Source organism: Trachypithecus francoisi, unplaced genomic scaffold (genome assembly GCF_009764315.1).
Source record: "Trachypithecus francoisi isolate TF-2019V2 unplaced genomic scaffold, Tfra_2.0 Lachesis_group15, whole genome shotgun sequence".
In the NCBI taxonomy this organism is placed as follows: domain Eukaryota; kingdom Metazoa; phylum Chordata; class Mammalia; order Primates; family Cercopithecidae; genus Trachypithecus; species Trachypithecus francoisi.
This window is the reverse complement of record NW_022681460.1, coordinates 74,261,658-74,287,493: the sequence shown is the minus strand read 5'-3', so window position 1 is coordinate 74,287,493 and position 25,836 is coordinate 74,261,658. Positions and strand designations below refer to the sequence as shown.

Genomic DNA, 25,836 nt, shown 5'->3' with positions numbered 1-25,836 from the left:
TTAATTGAATTTGTCATAGGACTTTTTTTCTTCTGTTAATATGAGTTACATTGATTTTTCAAATGTTGAACCAACCCTGCACTCATTGGTAAACTTAGTCATGATGAGGCCTTGTATTATATGACTGGAGTTGATTCTGATATTAAGAATTTGTATGTCTAAATTTCAGTATTTGTGAGATTTGGTTTCAGGGTTACACTGGCCTCGTAAAACAAGGTGAAAGTAATCCCTTTTGTTTTCTGAAAGTGTTTGCGTAAGATTGGTATTTTTTCTTACTTGAATGTTTGATGTAATTCACTGCTTATTCCATCTAGGCCCTGCATTTTCTTTGTAGGAGGGTTTTTAACCATGAATTCAATTTCCCCAATAGATTTAGGACTATTCAGATCATCTCTTTTTGGGTGAGTTATGGTATTTGTATCTTCAAGTGGTTTGTTCATTTCCCTGAGGCAGTGCCATTTATTGGCATAATATTTTCTTATTGTCATAACTATCCTTTTACTGTCTGTAGGATGTATTTGATATCACCTCCTTCATTTGTCATATTCATAATAGCTGTTTCCTCTTTTTTCCCCCCAACCTCTTGACAGAGATGTTTTAATTTTTTTTTTATTATTTCAACAGTTTTTTTTTTTGTTTTTTTTGTTTTTTTTGTTTTTTTTTTTTTTTGAGACAGAGTCTCGCTCTGTCGCCCGGGCTGGAGTGCAGTGGCCGGATCTCAGCTCACTGCAAGCTCCGCCTCCCAGGTTTACGCCATTCTCCTGCCTCAGCCTCCCAAGTAGCTGGGACTACAGGCGCCCGCCACCTCGCCCGGCTAGCTTTTTGTATTTTTTTTTTATTAGAGATGGGGTTTCACCGTGTTAGCCAGGATGGTCTCGATCTCCCGACCTCGTGATCCGCCCGTCTCAGCCTCCCAAAGTGCTGGGATTACAGGCTTGAGCCACCGCGCCCGGCCACAAGTTTTTAGTAAGTTTTTTTCTTTTTTCTTTTCTATTCCTTTTATTTTTTCCTGCACCACACTTAGAGTTGAATTTACTTTTGTTTTATTTAGCTTCTTAGGGAGGAAATGTGGATCTTTGATCTTTAAATCTTTCTTTTCTGATAGAAGAATTTAAATCTATCAGTTTCCCTCTAAGCATTGGTTTTTAGTGACATCCTGCAAATTTTGGTATCACTCAGTTCACCATAATTACAGTTTTCTTTGTGATTTCTTCTTTGAGTAATGGATTATTTAAATATATTAATTTCAGAATGTTGGAGTTGTTTCTAGGTATCTTACTGATTTCTAATTCAGTTCCATTTTAGTCGGAGAACATACTATAAAAGATTTCGGTATTTTGTAGTTTACCAAGATTTATTTCATGGCCCAGCATATGATCTGTCTTGGTGAATGTCCCATGTGCAGTTGAAAAGAATGTATTCTGCAGTTACTGGTTCTGATGTTCTGTGTTAAGTCTCCAACTATAGTGGTTTTACTAGTTCTGTCAGTTTGTTTCATTTTCAGACTCTGTTATTATATTAGGCACATGTACCTTTATAGTTATTTTTTATGAACTAACCTTTTTATTATTATGGAACATCCCACTATATCTTGCTGATATTCCAGGTTATTAATTCTGTTTGTCCTGATTTTAAAGTTTACCACCCCAGCTTTTGTCAGCTTGATATTTATGTGACGTTTTTATCATTATGATGGTCCTTTTTATCTCAGCTAATATTCCTTGTCATTGATTCCATTTGTTTATTATTAAAATTAGTCACCAGCTTTTGTCTACTGGATATTCTCATGGTATGTCAGTTTTCCTCCTTTTAGTTTAAACAAATCTAGATCTTTGTGTTTTAAAGTACATTTCCTGCAAAAAACATAAAAGCACTTTTTTATTCTGACTCTCAGCCCCTGTGTGAGAAATAGTGTTTAGTTCATTTACATTTAATGTAATTGCTATAGCTAGATTTAAACCTATTTTGCCATTTCCTTTCTGTTAATCCCATCTGTTTTTTTTTCTCCTCTTACAGTTTTTCCCCCCTCCGGTTAGTTTTTTCTCTTTCATTTGTTATGTCTATGTTTTTCTTTATGGCCTTGAACAAATTTGTCATAGCTGCTTTAAAGTGCGTTTTTGCTGATTTTCAGTATCAGGGTCATTTTGAGGTCTTTTTTGTAGACTCTTTTTTTTCACATTTTCCTTTTCTTCCCTAATTTTTAATAACTTCTATTGTTGATAACATGTTGAAGCTCCTCTGCAGCCTGTTATCTTTCTCTGCAAAGTCCTGATTCTTGTTCAAGCAGACCATTGACTTGCCAGAACTCAAACTTTGTCCCCCACTTTCAGCTGTAAGTTGTTGCTTTTCTCCAGGGCCCCCTAGAGTCTTACCTGAGTGTGCGTAATTCAGGAACTTGTAGGTATTTAGTTGGGATTCATACAAACATTTCATGACTCACTTCTTGGCAACTCTTTCTTTTGTGTAGACTATTGAGTGCCCTCAGATGAAAAGCCACATAAAATCAAATGTTACCTGGTAAGATTTCCTCTTACCTTTACTCTCGTTTCTACCAACTTTTGGTCATGCTCTAGTGCTTTTATGTTGTGGAGCTTTTTTCTTTCTCAGAATGTAAAAATGTTAGAGTTCTCCAGTATTGGGAAAAGTCATGTTAATGTGTGTAAAGTATAAATACATCCACAAGGTTGCTTGATAAAATGCTCATCTCAGATTAGTAAGTAAATTTAACTTTTTTCCTATTTGAAATTAACTACATTGAATAACCTGTTTATAATCAGACAAAAAAGTTATTTAAAAATGTGGTAGGAAGCAGTAAGATCTATTCTCTTTGATGAACCTGTAGCTCTAGCTTGCTTTTATTTTAAGTTATTATGATTACCAATAGTGGCTGATTGTTATTTTATACTCAAAATTCAATTTTTCAAAGTAGTTTTCAAATTCGGCTCATGATACAGTATATTTTAAAAGTTTACATTTCAGGACTTTTCAAAATGAAATATCTCATTTCTTTCTACATAGCTAAATGCAATATTTTATTTCTCTGTTTTTATTAGCCAAATGCATTGAACAACTCACAATCATTTAGTAGCTAGTACACAGTAAATCTTAAGTAAAAGTCAGCTGTCAGAAAATGGAGTTCTTATTGGATAGCGTAAATGTGACATGTTTTGCCAGAAATGTCCTTGAGTCTTCATAAGTTTAAAGAAAGTTTATCTTAAAGAAAAATATAGGTCAGGCGCGGTGGCTCACGCCTTTAATCCCAGCACTTTGGGAGGCCGAGGCAGGCAGATCACGAGGTCCGGAGATCAAGACCATCCTGGCTAACACGGTGAAACCCCCGTCTCTACTAAAAATACAAAAAAAAAAAAAAAAAAAAAAAAACAGCCGAGCGTGGTGGTGGGCCTCTGCAGTCCCAGCTACTTAGGAGGCTGAGGCAGGAGAATGGTGTGAACCCAGGAGGCGGAGCTTGCAGTGAGCTCAGATCATGCCACTGCACTCCAGCCTGGGCGACAGAGCAAGACTCCATCTCAAAAAAAAAATACATATATATGTATTTTTTTTTTGTATATATATATATATCTACACACATATGTAGATATTTGTGTATATATATATCTACACACATATGTACACATGCACACACACTATATGCAGAGATTTTATAGAATTAGAAAATATTAACCTGAAAGATGTGATAATCATATTGTCAGGTACGTTTACATTTTTTAAGAAAATAAAAAAAATTAAAAATATTGTTTTAAGCATAGAGAGCCTGCTTCTCCACTGGTTAAATAGAATTGCATTTAAAGATTCTATTTGTCATGTGTATAGTGAAATAAGAATACTTAGCATTTGTATTTCAAAATACCTAGTATAACATTGTGTATATGTGATCTGATAGATGTTGAAGAAAATGAAGATGCTGGAGCAGCCTCTCTGCCCACTCAGCCAACTCAGCCATCATCATCTTCAACTTATGACCCAAGCAACATGCCATCAGGCAACTATACTGGAATACAGATTCCTCCGGGTGCACACGCTCCAGCTAATACACCAGCAGAAGTGCCTCACAGCACAGGTAGGAAACTATAACTGAATGATTTATTTAATTCCCCTTTTATAAATAAGAACTGCATTTCTTATCATATATGTGCCTCATAATGATGGTCGTGAAACATGACAAGTTCCTTGAATTCCATTTGAACCCACAAGAAACATTAAATTATTTTCATTAAAGTTTTAATAAAAGTTGTATTCTCATTATTTGAGAAATGACAAGTATTATGTGCATTGATTACTATTAACTTTATATTTTATTAATAAGATTAGTTTCTATGCTTTTCATATATATGCTGTTTTTCTTTTTCTTCTCTTCCCTTTCTTTTCCCCTCACTATTGTTTTAGAATGGCTCAGAGGTGAGTGGGGTTGATTAAAGGATGTGTCAGTTAGGGTCTCACTGTGATACCTGTTTGTTTCATTCCCTTGGGACTATGCCTCTGCCCGTGATAGGGAATGGGCTTTAAGGCATAAAATCTCAGTAACAATGAAATCATAAGACAAGTGAAAGGAGGGATTTGGGTTATTTTTTTTTTAACCTTACAAATGTGACACTTTAAAAAACTAACAGGAAAGAAAGACCTATCTTTGAATAAATCAGTGCTCTATGTGTATGTTTTTATTTTTAAAAATCTGACAAAATTAGTCCTCAGTAGTTAAGTCAGGGTCAGTAAAGACACTTTGACAAAATTTCAGTTACTCTTCCCTTTAATTGCATTGTTGACAAAGTGTCACCTTTATCTCCAAGTAGCACACTTGCAACTATTATTTAAATTTCACATTTAATTTAATTTTTTCAAAAACTTTTCTTAAAAATTTACTTTTATCCCAGGTGACTTAATGGTAATAAACTATATAAATGCTTTAAAATACTTAATGAATGGAATGATAGTCATCCTTCGAGCCCTGATTTCTACTGTTCCTATTATGTAACACACTGTTACTTTATTGACTTTCGTTTGTCAGCCTTATTTTACCCAAACCTTGTAAGTTATTTTGCATGAATTACATTATATGCAAGTTTTCTATTTTGATCATTGTAACATCAAGTATGATTAGTGTCTTTCCTCCTGTTTTAAACTTTCAAGTTTATATTATCTGCAAAAATATTGCTAACATTTTCTTTAAGATTATTGATGAAATAATTTTAGCACTGATCTCTTTTTGTGTCTTCATTCAGCATATTTTACCCTGACATTTCAATATTTTATGGCCTGTGTGATGACATTAATAGACAAACCTATTTGCATTTGTTTTGGAAGTAAAATTTCTTGAAACACTATTAAGTATTTTGTTATGTTTAGAAATATTCATTATTTCCAGTGTAGAATAATGTAAGTGAAACCAGCTACTTAGATCTGTTTGCCATAGATGAATACTGTTCAAATTATGCTTGAAGGTTTAAATCCGATCAAGAGTCCTAGACACAAGCATTCTATAGAGGAGCCAAGAGGAAATAAAATGCATTTAGGAGGCAAATCATATTGGTTATTTGTTTCTACCCCGTGCTAAAGCATAAACTCAGCTGATATTTAACTTCTCATGACCTTAATTTTTCTTCTAATATGAAATTAATCATACTTCTCATGGTTATTTTAATTATTAAAAGGGAAAAACTATAAAAATGGACTAGTAGTAGGCCTATCGCAAAATGAGTTTTCAGCAAATTAGCCTCCTTTCCCTCTTTTTTTTCCTCTTCCTTCCTATTTCTGTGCCAAGGAGAGACAAGGTATTTAATGGCAAGTTAATGATCACTTAAAATTATTATGCAAATCAAGAGAAGTATCACAACTGGGGGTAGGATATTAACCTTATAGAAAGACTGTCCAAAAAGTTTTGTTTTAGACAGTATATCTCCAGGCAGAGTTGTGGCATAGGCATATCAATGTATATTTTATATATAGCTAAACTCTATGAGTATACGAAAGAGAAAACACTTTTAGTAGGAGGGCTATAGTAGATTGATCCATATGAAATTGCTAGTTTTGTGTAACAAAAACGATAAAGTATTGGTAGTTTTATATGTTCAAACTAATACACAATGTATCTCCTGGCTAGAATAGTCATGACATAAAGATAAATATTAGGTGGTTTTCCATTAGAAAGTTTTCTGTCATAAAAAAACAGTTCAATTTGATCCAGTTAACTCTAGCATGAGCCTCTTGTTTTCTCTCTCTTTTGTTCCTTAGAGGGAAGAATAAAACTAAAAAACTTAAAACTTTTATAGAATGAGATCCTATCATATTTTATACACTCTTGTAGCCTTACCAGTCAAACGATTATCATAGCTAATTTCCACACTTATTCTCGCGCAACTATATTATATGTTACTGTCTTTAATTCACAAACTCTCAAGAGACTAAGCAGTTATTCTAAGAAAACAAACATACCCGGTAATGACAGAACCAGGATTTGAATCCAAGTTTTTTTGACTTCATGTTTTGGCCACCTGCCTTCTCTGTTCCTTCCTCCAGGGAACTCAAATCCTCTCAAAACCTACTTTTCTGATAGTATATTTCCCCTTAAGATTGGTTTGAGATGTTGAAATCTCCTTTTAGCCCCAGATTTTTTTTTCTATTATATTTGAAATGGTAAAAAAAAAGTAGTTCATAGTTGCCTAATAAAAAACAAAATGTTTTTAATGTATAAATAATAGCAAATGTTTCCCTTCTTACTCACTTTAAGAATGATTTATTTTCTCTCATATAAAGGTCCAGGATGCACTTTTATCAAAGGGAAATCCTTAAGATAGCTGAAAAGAATAGTATGTACTAATTTGCAGTTTTTAGTTCTTCCACAAAAAAGCAAAGGGGGTTCAATGAGGACAGGGATAGTGATTGTTTAAACAGGCGAAATGTTTGCTTCTTGTGCTTTCACCACTGCGCAGATATCACATGTAGTTGATACAGTGTGTTTTATTCTTTCTCAAGAAACAAAAGCTTTTTATAGTTCATATTACAGGAGAAGATTTTAATAATAAAGCTAGATTAAATAATAAAGTTATTTTATGATCAAAGCTAGCCTTTCATTGTAAAATGCAACTCACTTCATAGATCAAAATATAGGCTGTGTACTTGTGTCAGAAGTACCATGTTTGCATTCTTCTGTAAGCTTTGATATCCTATTGTTGATACTCTGGCCTACGCATTTCTGTCAACACTATCTCTCATGATTAAGGTTTCACTCATTCTTTGCTTATGCTGTTCCTCATAGGTAATGTAGGTAACATGTCTTTCTTTTTCTGTGTCTCTCCAAATGTTATGTTCTTTCAGGAGTCTGTTTAATCACACTTTCTGGATAGCCTTCTCTATTTAGAGATTTGTTTGGAGTATTTTAATTTAGGCAGAAATGCAAATTACTTAGCAACAAATGGCATTGATCTATAGATTGGACCGTTTAAGTGTAGTAGATTTACCTTGTTTATAAAGATATATATGAAAAATACATGTAATCTACATAAGCTATAGGTACACCTGTTTCAAAGCACTAGACACGACTAGTCTCTGAAGATCCATCTCAGATTTTACATTCTAGCATTTTTAAAATAATATATATTTATATGCCTTTCAGTGTTTGGCAACTTTTATGGAGAAAATTGTCAGATGTTTATAATTTAAATACATTCGGTGAGTATTTATCAAAATCAAGCAAAAAATAGTCATTGAATAGATCAGCCTAAAATGGGTCTGTCTCCTCACTTTGGATTTATATTTTATACAGTTTTCTATAAATATATTCATATACACAGTATATAAGAATATTTACTGTAGGATTATTTGTAATAGCAAAAGATTGGAAATTAAAACTTAAATGTCCATCAGTAATGGATTGCTTTATAAACTGTGCATGCAGAGGATGGGACACTAACCATTAAAAACAGCATGACTTATATATATTAATCTGGAATTATTGCTAGGACACATTAAGTGAAAAATGCATAAAACAGTATAGTATGCAGAACTTACTACCATTTGCAAAACACACACACACACAGTATGCCTTCTAGAAGATTTTGGTTTAGACAAGTACACAAATTTCTCAGCAAAGAACAGCATTGACATATACATGGATTGGATTGGACACACAGTTATTTGTAGGTGGGTGGAAAGGTGTCATAGAAACTGGTGCTAGCCCTGAAGTGCTTTGGAGTAGGAGAGGCAGGCTTTCTCCTTTATATTTTTTTGTACTATATAAAATTTGTACTTCACCGTTCATCTGTATCCCTATGTACTTTAAAATTTTTCAATTTTTAGTTAAAAAACAAGATTTGTATGGCTTTTAATAGTTCCAAAGGGTATAAATATGGAGCGAGTTTGTCCTTAAGCACAATTAAGTGAGGTAAATAATGTATATTTAAACCATTTTTTCTCTTAGGTTGGAAATGAAAAAAATCTTAAAAGTCAAAACTTCACACCAGAAGAACTTTGGAACTTCATACGAGAAAAACTTTAGACCTTTAGAAAATTTTAGAACTTCAGCCATCTTTTGTGAAACCATTATTCTAGAACTCTCAGTGGATACCTATCCATTCCCCTAGAAACTTCCTCTTTATTTAACCTTTTTCTCTGTTTCCTTTTTCTTATTCCAGTATTTTTCCCACTTTACCCTTTCTACAAATCGCCTATTTGAATTCAGTGTATTAGAGACTGTTTAACTCCATTGATTTGCCATAATCAACTTTTCCTCATTTTGTTTTCCTGCTGATAGAATCATTTCAGTCCTTTTTCGGGGGGGAACTTTTAACACTTTTTGTTAGTTTTTTAGATGATTAATGAATAATCTTCAACTTTAGTATATTCCTTACCATTAATCAAGAATGCTAAGTTACTCATTAATATGACAGTTTTGAAACATTCTAACAAAGTCAAAACTGTTATTTATTGGATAATTGTTAGGATATATAAAAATATCTTAAAATGTGTAAACTAGAAAATTACAAATATTAATTTGAAATTTCATGCACAGTGATGAAACTGGATTCATCTAAGTTAAACTAAATTAGAATTTTGTCCTACTTTATCACCAAATTAAATTGGCTGAGAAATTGAAAGGTAGGAAGTCTGTTACTTCTACAGATATTTGGTAAGCTTTAATTGAGAAGTAATCTGAAGCATTAGACAAAATATATATTAGGAAAGCATAACCCATACACATATGTAAACACTCAATATCCTCCAACATCAAATAAGTATATCCAATTAGAATCCATTGATGTTTCAAGAAAATAAATAAAATAATGAAATTGCCTCATGATTTTTAAGTGCTGCCCTACTGTATAATTAAAAAGTGTAATACTTTTATACCCATTTATGCTTTTCTGATTTGCAGGTGTAGCAAGTAATACTATCCAACCTACTCAACAGACTATACCTGCCATTGATCCCGCACTTTTCAATACAATTTCCCAGGGTAAGTCAGCTGACTGTTTTGTGAGATACATTTATCTCCTGTTTTGGGTTGCTGTTTTGTAATTTTACCTTGACAGTACCATATATTTAAATGTTGTTACTTAAATTTGAATTTCTAGGTAATTTGAAATAAATTTCCTTGAATACTTATGTTCACTAGATTCTCAAATGAACCAGGATTGTTTGATATTAAAAATACCAACATCCAAAGGTGTCCTCTTTTGTTACAGTTATTTTCTTCATGCACTACCGAATATAGAACAGACGTATAGCCAAGGCTGCCATGGAAGCCAATGCTAGATTATATTAATTTAGTTCAAGATTATTGTGAGTTCTGATTGTGACTTATCTGCACTGTTACTAAATTATCTAAAAAGAAAGGAACTGACCATTATTGAAAATATAAATTTCTGAGGTTACTTTGGTTGTTTGGTTTACAGGCTAAATGATTGGTGTAAATATAATCTTTACTTCTCTGATTTTTAGCCCAAATCAGGCATTGTGTTTATTTTGGTCTTTCTCATTCAGACTTTTGTTTTCTTCATATGTCAGATGATATTTAATCCTTTTATATTTAAAGTGAAGATCTTTTTTGTTTTCTTTTATTTTTTGAGATGGAGTCTCGTTCTGTCGCCAGTCTGGAGTGCAGTGGCGCAATCTCAGCTCACTGCAACCTCTGCCTCCTGGGTTCAAGCAATTCTCCTACCTCAGCTTCCCCAGTAGCTGGGACTACAGGCATGCGCCACCATGCCCAGCTAATTTTTATATTTTTATTAGAAATGGGGATTCACCATGTTGGCCAGGGGATGGTCTCGATCTCTTGACCTCATGATCCGGCTGCCTCAGCCTCCCATAGTGCTGGGATATTTGGTAAGCTTTAATTGAGCTACCGTGCCCAGCCATTTATTTCTAATAGCTGTTACTTAGTTTCCTCTGATACTGTCTGTCAGTGTGTTTTCACCTCAAATTTTCTGTTCTCCCTGTATGAGTGGGAACTGGCTAATTAAGCCTTCCTGCCTCTCAGCCATGGAATGAGGAGAGCCTTTTGTGGGTGAGCTGGATATCATACCTACCTTAAGAGTCCTAACACTATCTGGGCAGTTTGTTACACAGTTTTAGGGAGATGTTCTTTAAATCTCTTGTCAATTTTCCCTTTTCAGTTTTTTCATTCTTTTTCTCTTCTCTTCTCCTTTTCAATTTTGTGGATTTATTTCCTTTTGTGTTACTTTATCATTTCATTATGGTTTCAGGAGAAACAATAGTTAATTATATATGCTTAGTCTACCACGTAGAACCAGAACCCTAGAATTCTTTACCCATCTAAACTGTCAGGCAGGTGTTAGGGCAAAATAATTTTTATATATGTAAGAACTCTCACCTTTTGCCTAGCACATACCTTTCTTAAGGAACTTAGGATGTACTCCATCAAGATAAGGGTGGTAATCAAGCAAAAGTGAAATATGGAATATAAGAAATGGTGAAATATACTTCTTTAGATACTATGATAGCTTTCCCACATGCTTGGAAAGCAATTGCTCCAAAATTAGAATAGGAAATTGGAGAACTCCCCTCCTTTAAGAAAAGTAACATGAATTTCATGTAATATATAGAATAGAAGCTTCAGAATATGAAAGACATAGATAAGAAGCCGTAGAATCCTACCAGTAAGAAAAAAAAAAAAAAACAAAACATCTAAGAAAAATTTTGATATTATACAAGAAATCTTAATTTGGAAGCAAACAAAAATATGCCTTGATTTTGAACCGTAATAGAATTATGGAATAAAAAAGAAAAGGATTTCATTTGACTTAGACACAAAGAACATTCTCCTTCAAAAGGTACCAGGCTTATGACAAAACATAGAGTACTTCATTCAGGATGAAATATAAACATCAACACTGACATTTTAACATTATACTGGAAGTCCTAGCTAGTGCAGTAAGAAAGGAAAAAGAAATATTATCGCTCTAAAGATAGGGAAAGAAAAAATAACACTATTTTTGTTCATAGATGACATGATGGTCTGTAGAAAATCTGGAAGAATCAAGCAAAAAACTGATAAGCAATTATAGCTGGATTGCTGTATACATGATTAATATGCAAAAATTAATTGCTTTCCACATAGCACAAAACAAGTGGGATTTCAAATTAAAATACACTGCCATTGTGTTTGTGTTTACATAAACACAACAATCGAAAACAAAGTACCATTTACATTAGCATTCCACCAAAAATATTCAGGTATAAATGTAACAAAACCCATTACAAGATCTATATGAGGAAAACTACAAAATGCTGATGAAAGAATCAAAGAATTACATAAATGGAGATTTCATAATCATGCATAAGAAGACTCTGTATTCTCAAGATGTTAGTTCTTCCCAGCTTGATCTATAGATTATGGACAGTTCCCATCAAAATCCCAGCAAATTATTTGGTGCATATGCACTCCAGCTATCTAAAGTTTATATGGGGTGGTAGAAGACCCAGAATAGTCAACATAGTATTGAAGGAGAAGAACAAAGTTGGAGGACTGACACCACCTAGACTTCAAAACATAAATCTGCAGTAAATTAGACAGTATGGTATTGGCGGAAGAACAGACAAATAGATCAGTGAGACAGAGAGTCCAAAAAATAGACCCATATAGAAAAAGTCATATGATCTTTGGCAAAGGAGCAAAGGGAATACCATTGAAAAAAGATACTCTTTTCAACAAATGGTGCTGGAATAACAGGACAGTCACATACAGCAAAAAAAGGGTGAATCTAGACACAGACCTTCCACTCATCTCAAAATTTAACTCAACATAGTCTGATGCCTAAATTTGAACTCCAAAACTAGGGACTTCTGGTTCCAAAATGGCAATGTAGAAGCATACTGACTTCATTCCCCACCAACAGAAAACAAAAAAAAAAACAAATATACAGCACCGAGATCGACACCAGCAACAACCCAGAGCCCAAGTATGAGGATGAAATAGTTCCTGGGCCACAGAGAAGTGGAAAAACTCCAGTAGGAGAATCGGACTTCCACTTTCTTGATGCTTCTGCCCTGCCCTTATGTCCACACAGAAAATCTCCGCCACCTCATAATTTCTACACTGGAAGAAGTAAAACTGAAGTGGTCAACCATCGTCCCCACCTTCTTGGGTTCCTTGGCAGGAGACCTGTCCTTGCCTTAACCCACAGGTAGCATCATGACTGCCTGAAGGGAAAATATCACTGAAGACCAGCAGAGACTATTATTCCCAGCCCCAGGGACTTCACTCTGCATCTTGGCCAAAGGAGACACCAAATCAGAGTGGCTGTTTAGCAGTACCAAGCTGCAGGAGGTATATTTCCTAGGTCCTGTAAGCACAAACCCCTACCTAGTCTGCCTTCCCACACTGCCAGTGTAATTCAGTGCTCCAAACATTTACTAGAACTGAGGGAAACCTGCGCGTACGGCGCCACCTAGAGCTGAAAAGGAGGTAGCGACATAACAGTGAAGATTTGTCAGCAAATACATGCAATAAAAACCAAAACAAGCTGGACAGAGAAAACTGGAATAAATAATTCTTCCAGTGCAAAGACATGGGAAAGACCCACAAGAAACAACAGCAAACAGGGAATCATGACCTTCTCAAAAGGACAAAGCAAAAATCCTGGCCGAGCACGGTGGCTCAAGCCTGTAATCCCAGCACTTTGGGAGGCTGAGGTGGGCGGATTACCTGAGGTCAGGAGTTCAAGACCAGCCTGGCCAACATGGTGAAACCCTGTCTCTCTACTGAAAATACAAACAAAAAAAATTAGCTAGGCGTGGTGATGCATGCCTATAATCCCAGCTACTTGAGAGGGTGAGGCAGGAGAATCACTTGAACTTGGGGAGTGGAGAGTGCAGTGAGCCAAGATCGCCCCACTGCACTCTCCAGCCTGGGTGGCAGAATGAGATTCCGTCAAAAAAAAAAAAAAAAAAATCCCAAAACTGACCCTAACAAAACAGCAGTTTGTGAGCTCTCTGACCAAGACTTCAGAATAACAATTTTAAGAAAACTCATTGACCTCTAAGATAATACAGAAAAGCCATAAAGAAATTTGACAGATATTGGAATAGTTTTTAAAAACAAAAAATAAAATACTGGAACTGATAAATACATTTGCCAAACTGGAAAAGTCTTTTGAGGCTCTCAACAGCAGAATGAACTAAGCAGAGGAAAAAAAACAGTGAGCTCAAAGACCAGCTATTTGAAAATACACAGTCAGAGGAGGGAAAAAAGAGAATGAAAAGGACTGGCTACAAGATATAGATATCTACCTCAGAATACCAAATCTAAGAGCCACTGATGTTCAAGAGGGAGCTGAACGAGAGGTAGAAAGCTTATTCAAAGAAATAATAACTGAAAACTTTTCAAAACTTGAGAAAGATATAAATATCCAGGTACAGGAAGGTCTTTTAACACCGAACAGATTCAACCCCCAAATAAGACTACCTAAAGGCATGTAGTAATCAAATGCTAAAGGCCGAGGACAAAGAGAAGGTCCTTAAAACAGCAAAAGGTAAGAAGCAAATAGCATATAAAGGAGCTCCAAGTCATCTGGCAACAGCCTTCTCAACAGGCCAGGAGGGATTGGAACAACATTTTCAAAAAAAACCTATCATCTAAGAATATTGTATCCAGCAAAATTGTCACTCAAATATGAAGGAGAGATACAGTCTCTCCTAAACACAAAAGCCGACCCATCTTCCAAGAAAAGCTAAGAGGAGTTCTTCAGTCTGAAAGAAAACACTAATGTGCAGAAGAAAACATTTCAAGGTATAAAATCCACTGGTAGAATTAATACTCTAATATAAAATTAGTATAGAGCAATTTTATAATATAGAGAATAGAGCAGTTAGGCAAAAGAAAGAAAGTTCATCCAAGTTGAAAAGGAAGAAAACAAATTAGCCTTGCTCACAGATGACATGATCTTATGCCTATAAAAACCTAAAGACTCCACCAAAAAACTGTTGGAACTGATAAATTTAGTGAAGTTACAGGATACAGAATCAGCATACAAAAATCAGTAGCATTTATAAACACCAACAGCAGATAATCTGCAAAACAAATTAAGAAAGCAATCCCATTTACCACAGCTACAAAAAATATAAAATACCTGGGAATTGATCTAACTACAGAGATGAGATATCTATGTAAGAAAAACTATATAAAATTCTGATGAATGTAATAGAAGTGGACACATAAAAAATGTAAAGATACTCCGTGCTTATGGATTAGAAGAATTAATATTATTAAAATGACAATGCTACCCAAAGCAATCTACAGATTCCGTTCAATCCCTATCAAAATGCCAATGACATTCTTCGCAGAATGACATTTCACCAAAAAATAAGAACCCGAAGATTTATATAGAATGATAAAAGACCCTGAATAGCAAAAGCAGAACTGAGCAAAAAGAGCAGAGCTAAAGGCATCACCCTCTGTCTGATTTCAAAATTTACTACAAAGCTATGATAACCAAAACAACATGGTACTGACGTAAAACCATACACAGGGAACAGTGGAACAGAACAGAGAATACTGATATACATGTATGCATTTACAACCAACTCATTTTTGACAAAGGTGCCAAGAACCTACAATGGGGGAAGAACGATCTTTTCAATAAATAATGCTGGGAAAACTGGATAACTATATGCAAAAGAATGGAAGTAGACCCCCATCTCTCATGATACACAAAAATCAAGTCAAAATGGATTAAAGACTTACATCTGAAACCTCAAATCTAAGACCTGTGAAACTAATACAAGAAAACATTAGAGAAATACTCCAGGACATTGGTCTATGCAAAGATTTTTTTTGTGGAAGACCTCAAAAGCATAGGCAAATAAAGCAGAAATGGCCAAATGGGATTAGATCCAGCTAAAATGTTTCAGCATGGCAAAGGAAAAAACCAACAAAGTGAAAAGACAACCCATGGAATGGGAGAAAATATTCACAATCCATCTATCTGACAAGGGATTAATAACCAGAATATAGAAGAAGCTCAGACAACTCAATAGCAAAAAACAAATAATTCAATTTAAAAATGGACAAAAGATCTAACATTTCATATAAGAAATGTCAAGTATATGAAAAAATGCTCAACATCACTAATCGTCAGAGAAATACAAATCAAAATCACATTGCAGTATCATTTTACCCTAGTTAAAATGGCTCATACCAAAAGACAGGCATAGAGAACAGTGCAGAGGTTTCTCAAATAACTAAAAATAGAAGTACCATATGATTCAACAATTCCAAAGGAAAATCCAAAAGAAAGGAAATCAATATGCTGCAAGAAATCTACACTCTCATGTTTATTGTAGCACTATTCACAGTAGCCAAAAATGGAATCAACCTAAATGACCATCAGTGGATGAATGAATAAAGAAAATGTGGTATATATACACAATGGAATATTATTCAACCAAAAAAATAAAAGAATTATATTATTTGCAGCAACATAGATAGAACTAGAGGTCATCGTTTTAAATAAAATAAGCCAAGCCCAGAAAGACACATATCATATGTTCTCACTCACATGTGGGAGCAAAGAAAGGTGGATCTAATGAAAATAGAGAGTAGATTGGTGGTTACCAAAGGCCAGGAAGGAAAGGGGGAAGGCGTGGAGGATGAAAATGGAAAAAAAAGAATATATGTGTTTTTATTACCACTGAAATGCATGCTTTGAAATTATAAAGATGGCAAATTATATATGAATACCTTAATAAAAATAAGTTTAAGAAGTAAAATGCGAAACTATAAAACCTCTGAAAGATCGCAAAGAGAAAATCCAGATGACCCTGGGCTGAGCAAAGACTTTTTAAATGCATGATCCATAAAAGAAAGAAATGATAAGGCAGATTTCATTAAGATTAAAATTTTCTGCCCTTCTAAAGATGCTGTCAAGAAAATGAAAAGACAAGCCACAGACTGAGAGAAAACATTGCAAAAGGCTTATCTGATTAAGGACTGTTAACAAAACATACATAAAACTCCTAAAAAACATAACACAGGCAACCCTCTTTTAAAATTAGCAAAAGGCCTTTACAGTCACCTCACCAAAGAGGATATACAAATGGAAAGCAGACATATGAGAAGATACTTCACCGCATATATCATCAGGAAAATGCAAATTAAAACGATGAGATACCACTACACACCTGTTAGAATGGCCAAAATGTACAACATTGACAACACCAAATGCTGGTGATGATGTGGAACCACAGAAACTCTCATTCATTGCAGGTAGGAATGCAAAATGATAACAGCCACTTTTAACAGTTTGGCAGTTTCTTACATAACTAAATATATTTACTTTAGGATCCTGCAGTTGTGTCCTTGGTATTTACCTGAATGAGTTTAAAACATATATTCACATGAAAACCTGCAAGCAAAGGTTTATAGCAGCTCTGTTTATAATTGCCGAAACATGGATGGAACCAAGATTATCTTGCCGTAGGTGAATGGATAAATAAACTGCAGTACATCTAGACAATGGGATATTATTCAGTGCTAGAAGGAAATGAGCTATCAAGCTATGAAAAGACACGGAGGAAACTTAAATGTATATTACAAAGTGAAATTTTAAAAAGCTATATACTGTATAATTTCAAGTATGTGACATTCTGAAAAAGGCAAACAATAGAGGAGGTAGAAGATCAGTAGTTGTCAAGAGTTAGGGGGAGAGGGAGGGATGAATGAGTGGATCACAGAGAAGTTTTAGGGCAGTGAATCTGTTTTGCATTACACTGTGTATTAGTCTGTTCTCATATTGCTATAAAGAACTACCTGAGACTAGTAATTTATGAAGAATAGAGGTTTAAGATTCACAGTTACACAGGCTTAACAGTAAGCATGACTGGGAGGCCTCAGGAAACTTAAATCATGGCGAAAGGTGAAGGAGAAGCAGGCATCTTCCTCACATGGCAGCAGGAGACAGGGAAGGGGGAAGTGCCACACACTTTTAATCATCAGATCTCATGAGACCTCACTATCACAAGAACAGCAAGGGGGACATCCACCCCCATGATCCAGTTACCTCTCACCAGGCCCCTCCTTCAGTTCAACATGAGGTTTGGGCAGGGACACAAGTCCAAATCATATCATTCTGTTCCTAGCTCCTCCCAAATCTCATGCCCTTCTCATATTGCAAAATGCAAGTATCTCTTCTCAATAGTGCACCAGTCTTAACTTGTTTCAGCATTAACTCAAAAGTTTATAGTCCAGACTCTCACCTGAGACAAGGTAAGTCCTTTCCACCTATGAGCCTGTAAAATCAAAAGCAAGTTAGTTACTTCCAAGATACAGTGAGGATGCAGGCATTGGGTAAATGCTCCCATTCCTAATGGGAGAAATTGGCCAAAACAAAGGGGCTGCAGGCACCATGCAAGTGTGAAACCGACCAGGGCAGTCATTCAATCGTAAAGCTCCAAAATAATCTCCTTTGACTCCATGTCTCACATCCAGGTCATGCCATTGCAAGGGGTGGGCTCCCAAGGCCTTGGGCAGCTCCACCCCTGTGGCTTTGCAGGGTACAGCCCCCTTGGCTGCTTTCACAGGCTGGTGTTGAGTGTCTGTGGCTTTTCCAGGTGCATGATGTAAGCTGTCAGTAGGTCTACCATTCTGGGGTCTAGAGGATGGTAGCCCTCTTCTCACAGCTCCACTAGGCAGTGCCCCAGTGGGGATGCACACTTTTGCCTGGACATCCAGGCATTTCCATACATTCTTTGAAATCTAGGCAAAGGTTCTCAAACCTCTGCTCTTACCTTCTGCACACCTATAGGCCCAACACCATGTGGATGCCACCAAGGTTTGGGGCTTATACCCTCTAAAACCATGGCCCAAGCCACACCTTGGCCCCTTTTAGCCATGGCTGGAGCTGGACCAGCTGGGGTGCCATGTCCCAGGGCTGCACAGAGCAGCTGGCCCTGTATCTGGCTCATGAAACCATTTTTTTCTTTCTAGGTCTCCAAGCCTGTGATGGCAGGGTCTGCCATGATGGTCTGTGAAATGCCCTAGAGACATTTTCCCCCACTGTCTTGGCTGTTAACATTTGGCCCCTCTTTACTTATGCACATTTGGGTGATAGGCTTGTATTTTGCCCCAGAAAATAGGTTTTTCTTTTGTACCACATGGTCAGGCTGCACGTTTTCCAAACTTTTATGCTCTGCTTTTTAAATATAAGTTCTAGTTTCAGATAATCTGTTTGTTCATGCATATGAGCGTATACTTTTAGAAACAGCCAGGTCACCTCTTGGAATGCTTTGCTGCTTAGAAATTTCTTCTGCCAGATACCCTAAATCATCTCTCTCAATTTCAAAGTTCCACAGATCTCTAGGGCAGGGGCAAAATGCCTCCAGCCTCTTGGCTAAAGCGTGGCAAAAATGACCTTCTTCCAGTTCCCAATAAGTTCCTCATCTCCATCTGAGACCACCTGAGGCTGGATGCACTTCATTGTCCATATCATTGTCAGCATTTTGGTCAAAATCATTCAACAAGTCTCTAGGAAGTTTCAAACTTCCCCACATCTTCCTGTCTTCTTCTGAGCCTTCCACACTGTTCCAGCCTCTGCCTGTTACCCAGTTCCAACATTGCTTCTACATTTTCAGGTATCTTTATAGCAGTGCCTCACTCCCTGTACCGATTTTCTATACCAGTCTGTTTTCACAGTGCTATAAAGAAGTACCTGAGACTGGGTAGTTTATGAAGAAAAGAGATTTAATTGACTCACAGTTCCACAGGCTGCACAGGAAGCATGACTGGGAGGTTTCAGGAAACTTACAGTCATGTGGAAGGCAAAGGGGAAGCAGGCACCTTCTTCACACGGCAATAAGAGAATGAAGGGGGAGGTGCCACACACTTTTAAACCATCAGATTTCATGAGAACTCACTGTCACAAGAACAGCAAGGGAGACATCCACCCCCATGATCCATTCACCTCCTACCAGGCCTCTCCTCCTATTCAAAAGGAGATTTGAGTGGGGACACAAATCCAAACCATGTCACACTATAACAATAGATATATGTCATTATAAATTTGTCCAAACTCATGGAATGCAAAACATCAAGAGTAAACCCTAACATGGACTCTGGATAATACTGATGGATCAATGCAGGTTCATCAATTGTGACAAATGTGCCACTCAAGTTGGGGAGTTTAATAATGGAGGAAGCTATGCATGGTGGGGAAGAGAAGAGAAGGGAAATCTCTGTACCTTTCTCCCAACTTTTCTGTGAACTTAAAACTGCTCTAAAAAATAAAGTGTTTTTTAAAAAATAGTGCATTTATAACCACTGTGACTACCATTACCACCGCTTCTAGTACTTCTTATATCCCTTTTCTGCTACATATTTCTCGTTAGTGCTTAGTACTTAATCACCTTTTAATGCATATATGTGTGATATTAATGGATATTAAATATATTGTAATGAATTTGTGGCTGACTCTGGAGAGTGGGATTGCAATAGGTGGGTATTTGAAGCACAGTGTTTACTTTTTTTACTTTTACATCTCTGAATAGTATGAGAGTGTGAATGACAACTTACCTCATAAAGTTTTTTGAGCATTGGCTGGGCGTGGTGGCTCACACCTGTAATCCCAGCACTTTGGGAGGCCGAGGCGGGCAGATCAAAAGGACAGGAGATCGAGACCATCCTGGCTAACACGGTGAAACCTCGTCTCTACTAAAAAAAAATACAAAAATCATTAGCCAGGTATGGTGGTGGGCGCCTGTAGTCCCAGCTACTCGGGAGACTGAGGCAGGAGAATGGGGTGAACCCAGGAGGTGGAGCTTGCAGTGAGACGAGATTGCACCACTGCACTTCAGCCTGGGTGACAGAGCGAAACTCTGTCTCAAAAAAAAAAAAAAAAAGGTTTTTGAGCATTAAGTGATATAATATCTGAATAGTATTTAGCACAGCCCTTGACATAATGAAATTCTGCCTGTATGTGTTACTACTGTCGTTGAAATTGTTAAGTGACATCTTTTAGCAATGCCTGTATGTATGAAGGTTCTGTCTGTGTCCTGTGCATTCCATCCAAGTCAAAGGATAATAGAGTATACCAGAATGAGATCATCCAAGGCCTTTGACATAAGAATTTCTAGAACTCTCTAGTAAAATTGGAAAGAGCCTCTGAAGACTCATTTTGGAGATTATTTACAAGTGTTCTATCCTCTCTTATGACGTTAGATATATCAACCTTGGAAATGGATGCTTATGTCAACTGGGCACGCAATGTTTTCTCTTCACACCAAGTAATGTTATCTTTGATCCAGTGCTGACCCAGGCTCTCTTTGCCACTGTAGTAGAGAATTTAACTGATAGTTCTAGCTCTCTTCTGCCTGATCTTGTCCTGACCTCTGAAGAGATGAAGCCCTCTTATATATAGATGGTCCTGTCTGCAACTCATCTGGAACTTATAAGCTAAAATTTCAGAAGAGAGATATATTAGGCAACCCCTCTAATCTTTGAAACATCTTTAAGGTCCACTTGCACATACTGTGGTTCTGATTATGGCCTCTAGTAAATGTTAATGATAGAAAAACAGCTTTTATTTTGGTGCATTAAGCTTATATTGACCATTTTGAGTATAAAATCAGATAAACTGAAATTTAACACTTGTTCTCTTTCTGAAATGTGTTTACCCTTATATATTTTTTGTTTGTTGAGTTTTTAAATGCTAATTTTAAAGACTCGTAATTAGGTGACATTTTATTTTTACTTAGTTTAAGAATTTAATTCATATTTTATTAATGAATTGTAGACTACTATATTTTTAAAATAAAGGAGAGCCTATGTGTTACAAAATAGCAAGTAACATGGTTATTTAGCTTATATTTTTCATTGTTGAAAATAAATCTAATATCTGTCTATAAATTACATTTTGGATCTAAATCTATACACTGGTTATTTAGTTCTTGTATTTTATATATGAGTTATATAATTAGTTATGCATGTCTGTAAACTTTATATATTTTATAATTATATTTTTCTGATAATATATTTCCATTCACATTTTATAAATATTGAAATTATTTCACAAAAATACAATATTTGTGTTTTAAAATAATCCTTAGTAGATAAGTTTATAAAACAAAAATAGTAACAGAGATCTTGCCATTTTACCTTATTAATAAGTGATACCTCAGCCAAACAGTGCTAAAGCCAATGCTGTAGAAATAACATTAATCTGACCATTACGGCCTTCTTTCAGCACGTCCAGTAAATTCTGGATGGATGGTCTGTATATTTAAAAGAGTGCCCTGAGACAGGAGAGACTTAAAGCACAAAATGTAGCATTAAAGTAAACTCAATTTTCAACGATGTTTTCTCACCTAGACAGCATATGTAGGGTAAATATATTTTGAAAAACCATTAAAGAATCTGGTAGGTATTTTTCAAGATCAGAAATATGAACTGGAGCATACCTGACTAAATTGTAAACAGAACTGCAGGATAGCTGATGTTTACGTTTAATGGGCAACAAACACCAAGGCAGTAACCTCTATTAAAATTGGAATCGGTAATCCCTGATTCACAACAGTGAAGGCCAAATTTTATGTAATCTTAAATACTACTAGTTCAACAAATATTTGAAGACTTACTATGGTACCCTACGCTAGTAAATATATGTGTATTTTAAAATCTGCAATTAATGTTTAATTCTATATGAACTTAGTTTTAAAATAGACTAAATAATTTAAAATATAACTTTTTCATATTCATGCAGTGAAGTTGCTGAGTACCTACAGATGCCTGGCACTGTGCTGGAAACGGTAGCATATATTGTTTCAGTACTCTTTTTTGAAAATTTTATAAAGCAATAACTTGGATCAGAATATTGTATCAGCTTGCCTGGAGTTGCTACCTACTTTGAAATCTTTGAAATGCTGTGTGTGTGTATACACACACACAGCATAAAATATATGCATACGGCAAAATTAAAAGCAACTAAATGAAGTCATTCTATTTATCAGTACAGTCTTGCACTTATTTCAAACAGAATTGAAATATGTTATCTGCTTGTTATATTCTATGCCTCCCAGCCTTCTGATTAGTACTCCGTAGAATTCTCATAAAAATTTCCAAAGAAAATGGTGGTTATTTCAAAAGACAAGATATAATGTCCATTTTTTATTTTGTCTTTAGAAATATATATTCAAGGAAATTTGTGTCTTAGATTAAATGAAATGTTTTTAATTTTTGTTACTGAAATTGTTTAGTTGGGCCCTACATATTAATCATATGTATAACTAGAAAACTTGCTAAGAATAAATTTTAGAGAAATAATATGTAATGGTTGTTTACATGTTTAATTGCATATTTCAGTGATATAAAATTTAAGAAATCTTAAGAGATTTTTACATAGATGGCACAAAAATGTAAAATATTTTCATGCTTAAAATAAGCTAAGCAACCTGATTTTCTTTACATAAAGTTTGTTATTCACTTTTTTTTTATTGAAGGGTATATTTATAGTCCAGCTCAAATGAGGGTTGGATTGGTTTAGTCTGTGTGTATTGTTCCATGAAGAGAAAGGCTAAGTGATTCTAGCATAGACACCAAAGCTACTATCCTTGTTTGTCCTTATTGCTTCTTGAAGGAAAATCTTATTCATCTAAGATATTACATATTGGTGTGTCTATGGTTTATATTAGTAATAAAAATACAATTGAAAAGAATGAAGAAAATGTATCAAAGTTCTTATGAGATTGACTAAAACTACGGTTTTTACATAGCCTTAAATATATTTTTTAATCTTAAACATAAGCATTTGCCCAACCTTACAGAACACTTTTTATATTCTTATAAATATCTTGATTTTTTTTTTTCTTCTAGGGGATATTCGTCTAACCCCAGAGGACTTTGCTAGAGCTCAGAAGTACTGCAAATATGCTGGCAGTGCTCTGCAGTATGAAGATGTAAGCACTGCTGTACAGAATCTACAAAAGGCGCTCAAGTTACTGACGACGGGCAGAGAATGAAGCCTTTGTATAACAGACCCATGTATTTTTGGCATGAGGAACTAACAGTCCATTACTCTATCTTCAGCCTATCAGGATCACAGTTTTAAGGAAGACTTGGTTTCGTTTAATATGACAATGAAATCTGTGTGTATCAGATTTTTATTGAAGCATTCATCAGCAGCCTCAACCAGTTTTCATTGTCCATTTAGTAGATTCAGTCATCTCTGAGTATATAGGGCTGATGTCAGCAAGACCCTAAAAATTCCCATTGAACCCTGCTTCAACAAATGAAAACACACCTCTATAAAATGTATACTGGGAATAACCTTTGTATTTACATACATTAGGGGAATTTTTTTAAATCTGTAATGTTTGGACAAACAGATGATATTACTTTGCTATAAAATTATAAATGTAACTTTTAATAAAGATTGCCAGAATATTCTAAATTAGAAATTATGTTTTTGTTTCCCTCAAGACATAAAACAAATATGAACATTCTAAACTGCTGGATTAATCTGAAAAGACATTCAGTTCAATTTTTTTTTAATTCTTATGTTAAATATAACTCCATTAAAAGTTTAATATTTCATGGGAGAAAATATGATAAGGTAAAGAGGTAGAATCACTTTCAGACTTAAGAATAATGTTGATTTCCCAACTGCTTTACCTTATCTATTAAAGCATAAGATGAATTGGTATTTGCTTCATAGGCAGTTTGACTGCATGTATTAGAGAATGAAAAGAAGATACTTGCCTGGAAACTTGGTGCTTTAAATTAAGGTACTCCTCTGCTGCTGTAGAATGGATTCCACACAGTGGATAGCTATGGATGATTCAGAATATTATGTTTAGATTCCCATTTGTTAAGTTTGTAAGTTTTGTGGGGAATTACGAACTTACTGTGTACCACCTGCATTTGTACTGTGTGAAAAATACAAGGATTCATTTAGCTAATTCAACTTACTACAAAGACAAATGTCTGTTTTTATTTGCCTGCTAGAATTGTCTTTTTTAAAAGTCATTTTTATTTATAGGAATATGGGTGTTTCTATAGGAAGAGACAGTTTTTGTTGTTGTTGTTGTTTTTAATGATAAATTTGACAAAGTTACCTGAAATTTATCTGGTCCATTTTATTCATGCTACTTAGATGGAAATCTTTAAACACAAGGGTGAGCAAGCTTTGGCTCATGGATTGGCTACCTGTTAATGTAAATAAAGTTTCTTTGAAACAAGCCTATACTCATTCATTTATGTTTTGTCTGTGGTTGCTTCCACAACTGCAGAGTTGTATGGCTTGCAAGTCCGAAAACATTTACTGTTTGGCCCTCTAAGAAAAAGACACCTAGTCTAATGGCCTGTTTGGGAAAAAACGCATCACTAACTCAATCATTTATATCCATTATTTTCTGCATAAATGTAATACTATTGTACAAGGTTTGGTAGAATAAATATTCAGACTGACTATTCTAAATTATCACAAAAATATCCCCAAAAAACATGCCTCCTAAAAAACATTTCCCTATCTTTTACAAGATGTATGAACATTTGTAGGGTTGCACATTTGCATCTAGAAATCCAGTGCTCTTCAGAACGTTACTAGATCGCCAGGATGATCTTTAGTGTTATACGATGTTCAGCAAATTTTAATTTAAACCTTGGTATGTCTGGACACTAAAAAGTAAACCTATCACCTCCTATTTCATACCGTACCTTTTGGTTCCCAGTTGGGAGAGCATATGAAGGGAAGGAGACGAAATAGAAACTATGGAGTTCACTGATAGTGGGCTGCATGGTGTGACAGAGCCCTTCTCTGTAAAATGGAAATGACAGCACTAGCCATCTCAATAGTTAAGAGAATTAAAAGAGATACAGTACCCGAAGTGCTTAGCACCTTGGTAGCATTTCATAAATGTTTAGTGTCAATAGTAATGCTCTAGTAATGTAAATTGTTAATAATTTATTTCCCAAGTATCAGGAAATCCCAGTTGTCTATGTGGCCCAGTGCTTAAAAATGCCTTCTTGCATGAGGGGATTGAACTATACAATGTTTGTTAACTTTGTATTTGTATTTTTTCCTATAAAATGTTACAGTAAAATTAGGAGATGTGTTCTGATGTAACAATAGGATGAGCAATTTTCATTTATTCCTTCAATATATATTTACTGAATAGCTACTATGTGCCTGGTATTGTTCTTTGCAAGCAGAAACAGCAGGGAAAAAAAAAGTCCCTCCGTCACAGAGTTTAACATTCTAAAAGGCAGGAAATAGATAATAAAATATACAGTACATTTCATCAGTGGCTCTCTGAGTGTGATTGGAAATACAAATCTTGGGCCCCACATGTCCTACCCAATCAGAAACTCTAGGGATGGGT

At 35.2% G+C, this 25,836-nt stretch overlaps 1 protein-coding gene across 1 annotated transcript in view; it reads left to right on the top strand.

The window, feature by feature from the left end:
• Positions 1-25,635, top strand: part of VTA1 (vesicle trafficking 1) — an 81,897-nt gene extending 56,262 nt beyond the window's left edge. The window contains exons 6-8 of the mRNA XM_033235284.1: positions 3,902-4,078; positions 9,386-9,466; positions 23,330-25,635. Coding sequence (XP_033091175.1) covers positions 3,902-4,078; positions 9,386-9,466; positions 23,330-23,475 — 404 coding nt within the window. The 3' untranslated portion in view covers positions 23,476-25,635. The remainder of the gene's footprint in view (positions 1-3,901; positions 4,079-9,385; positions 9,467-23,329) is intronic.
• Positions 25,636-25,836: the final 201 nt, after the last annotated feature.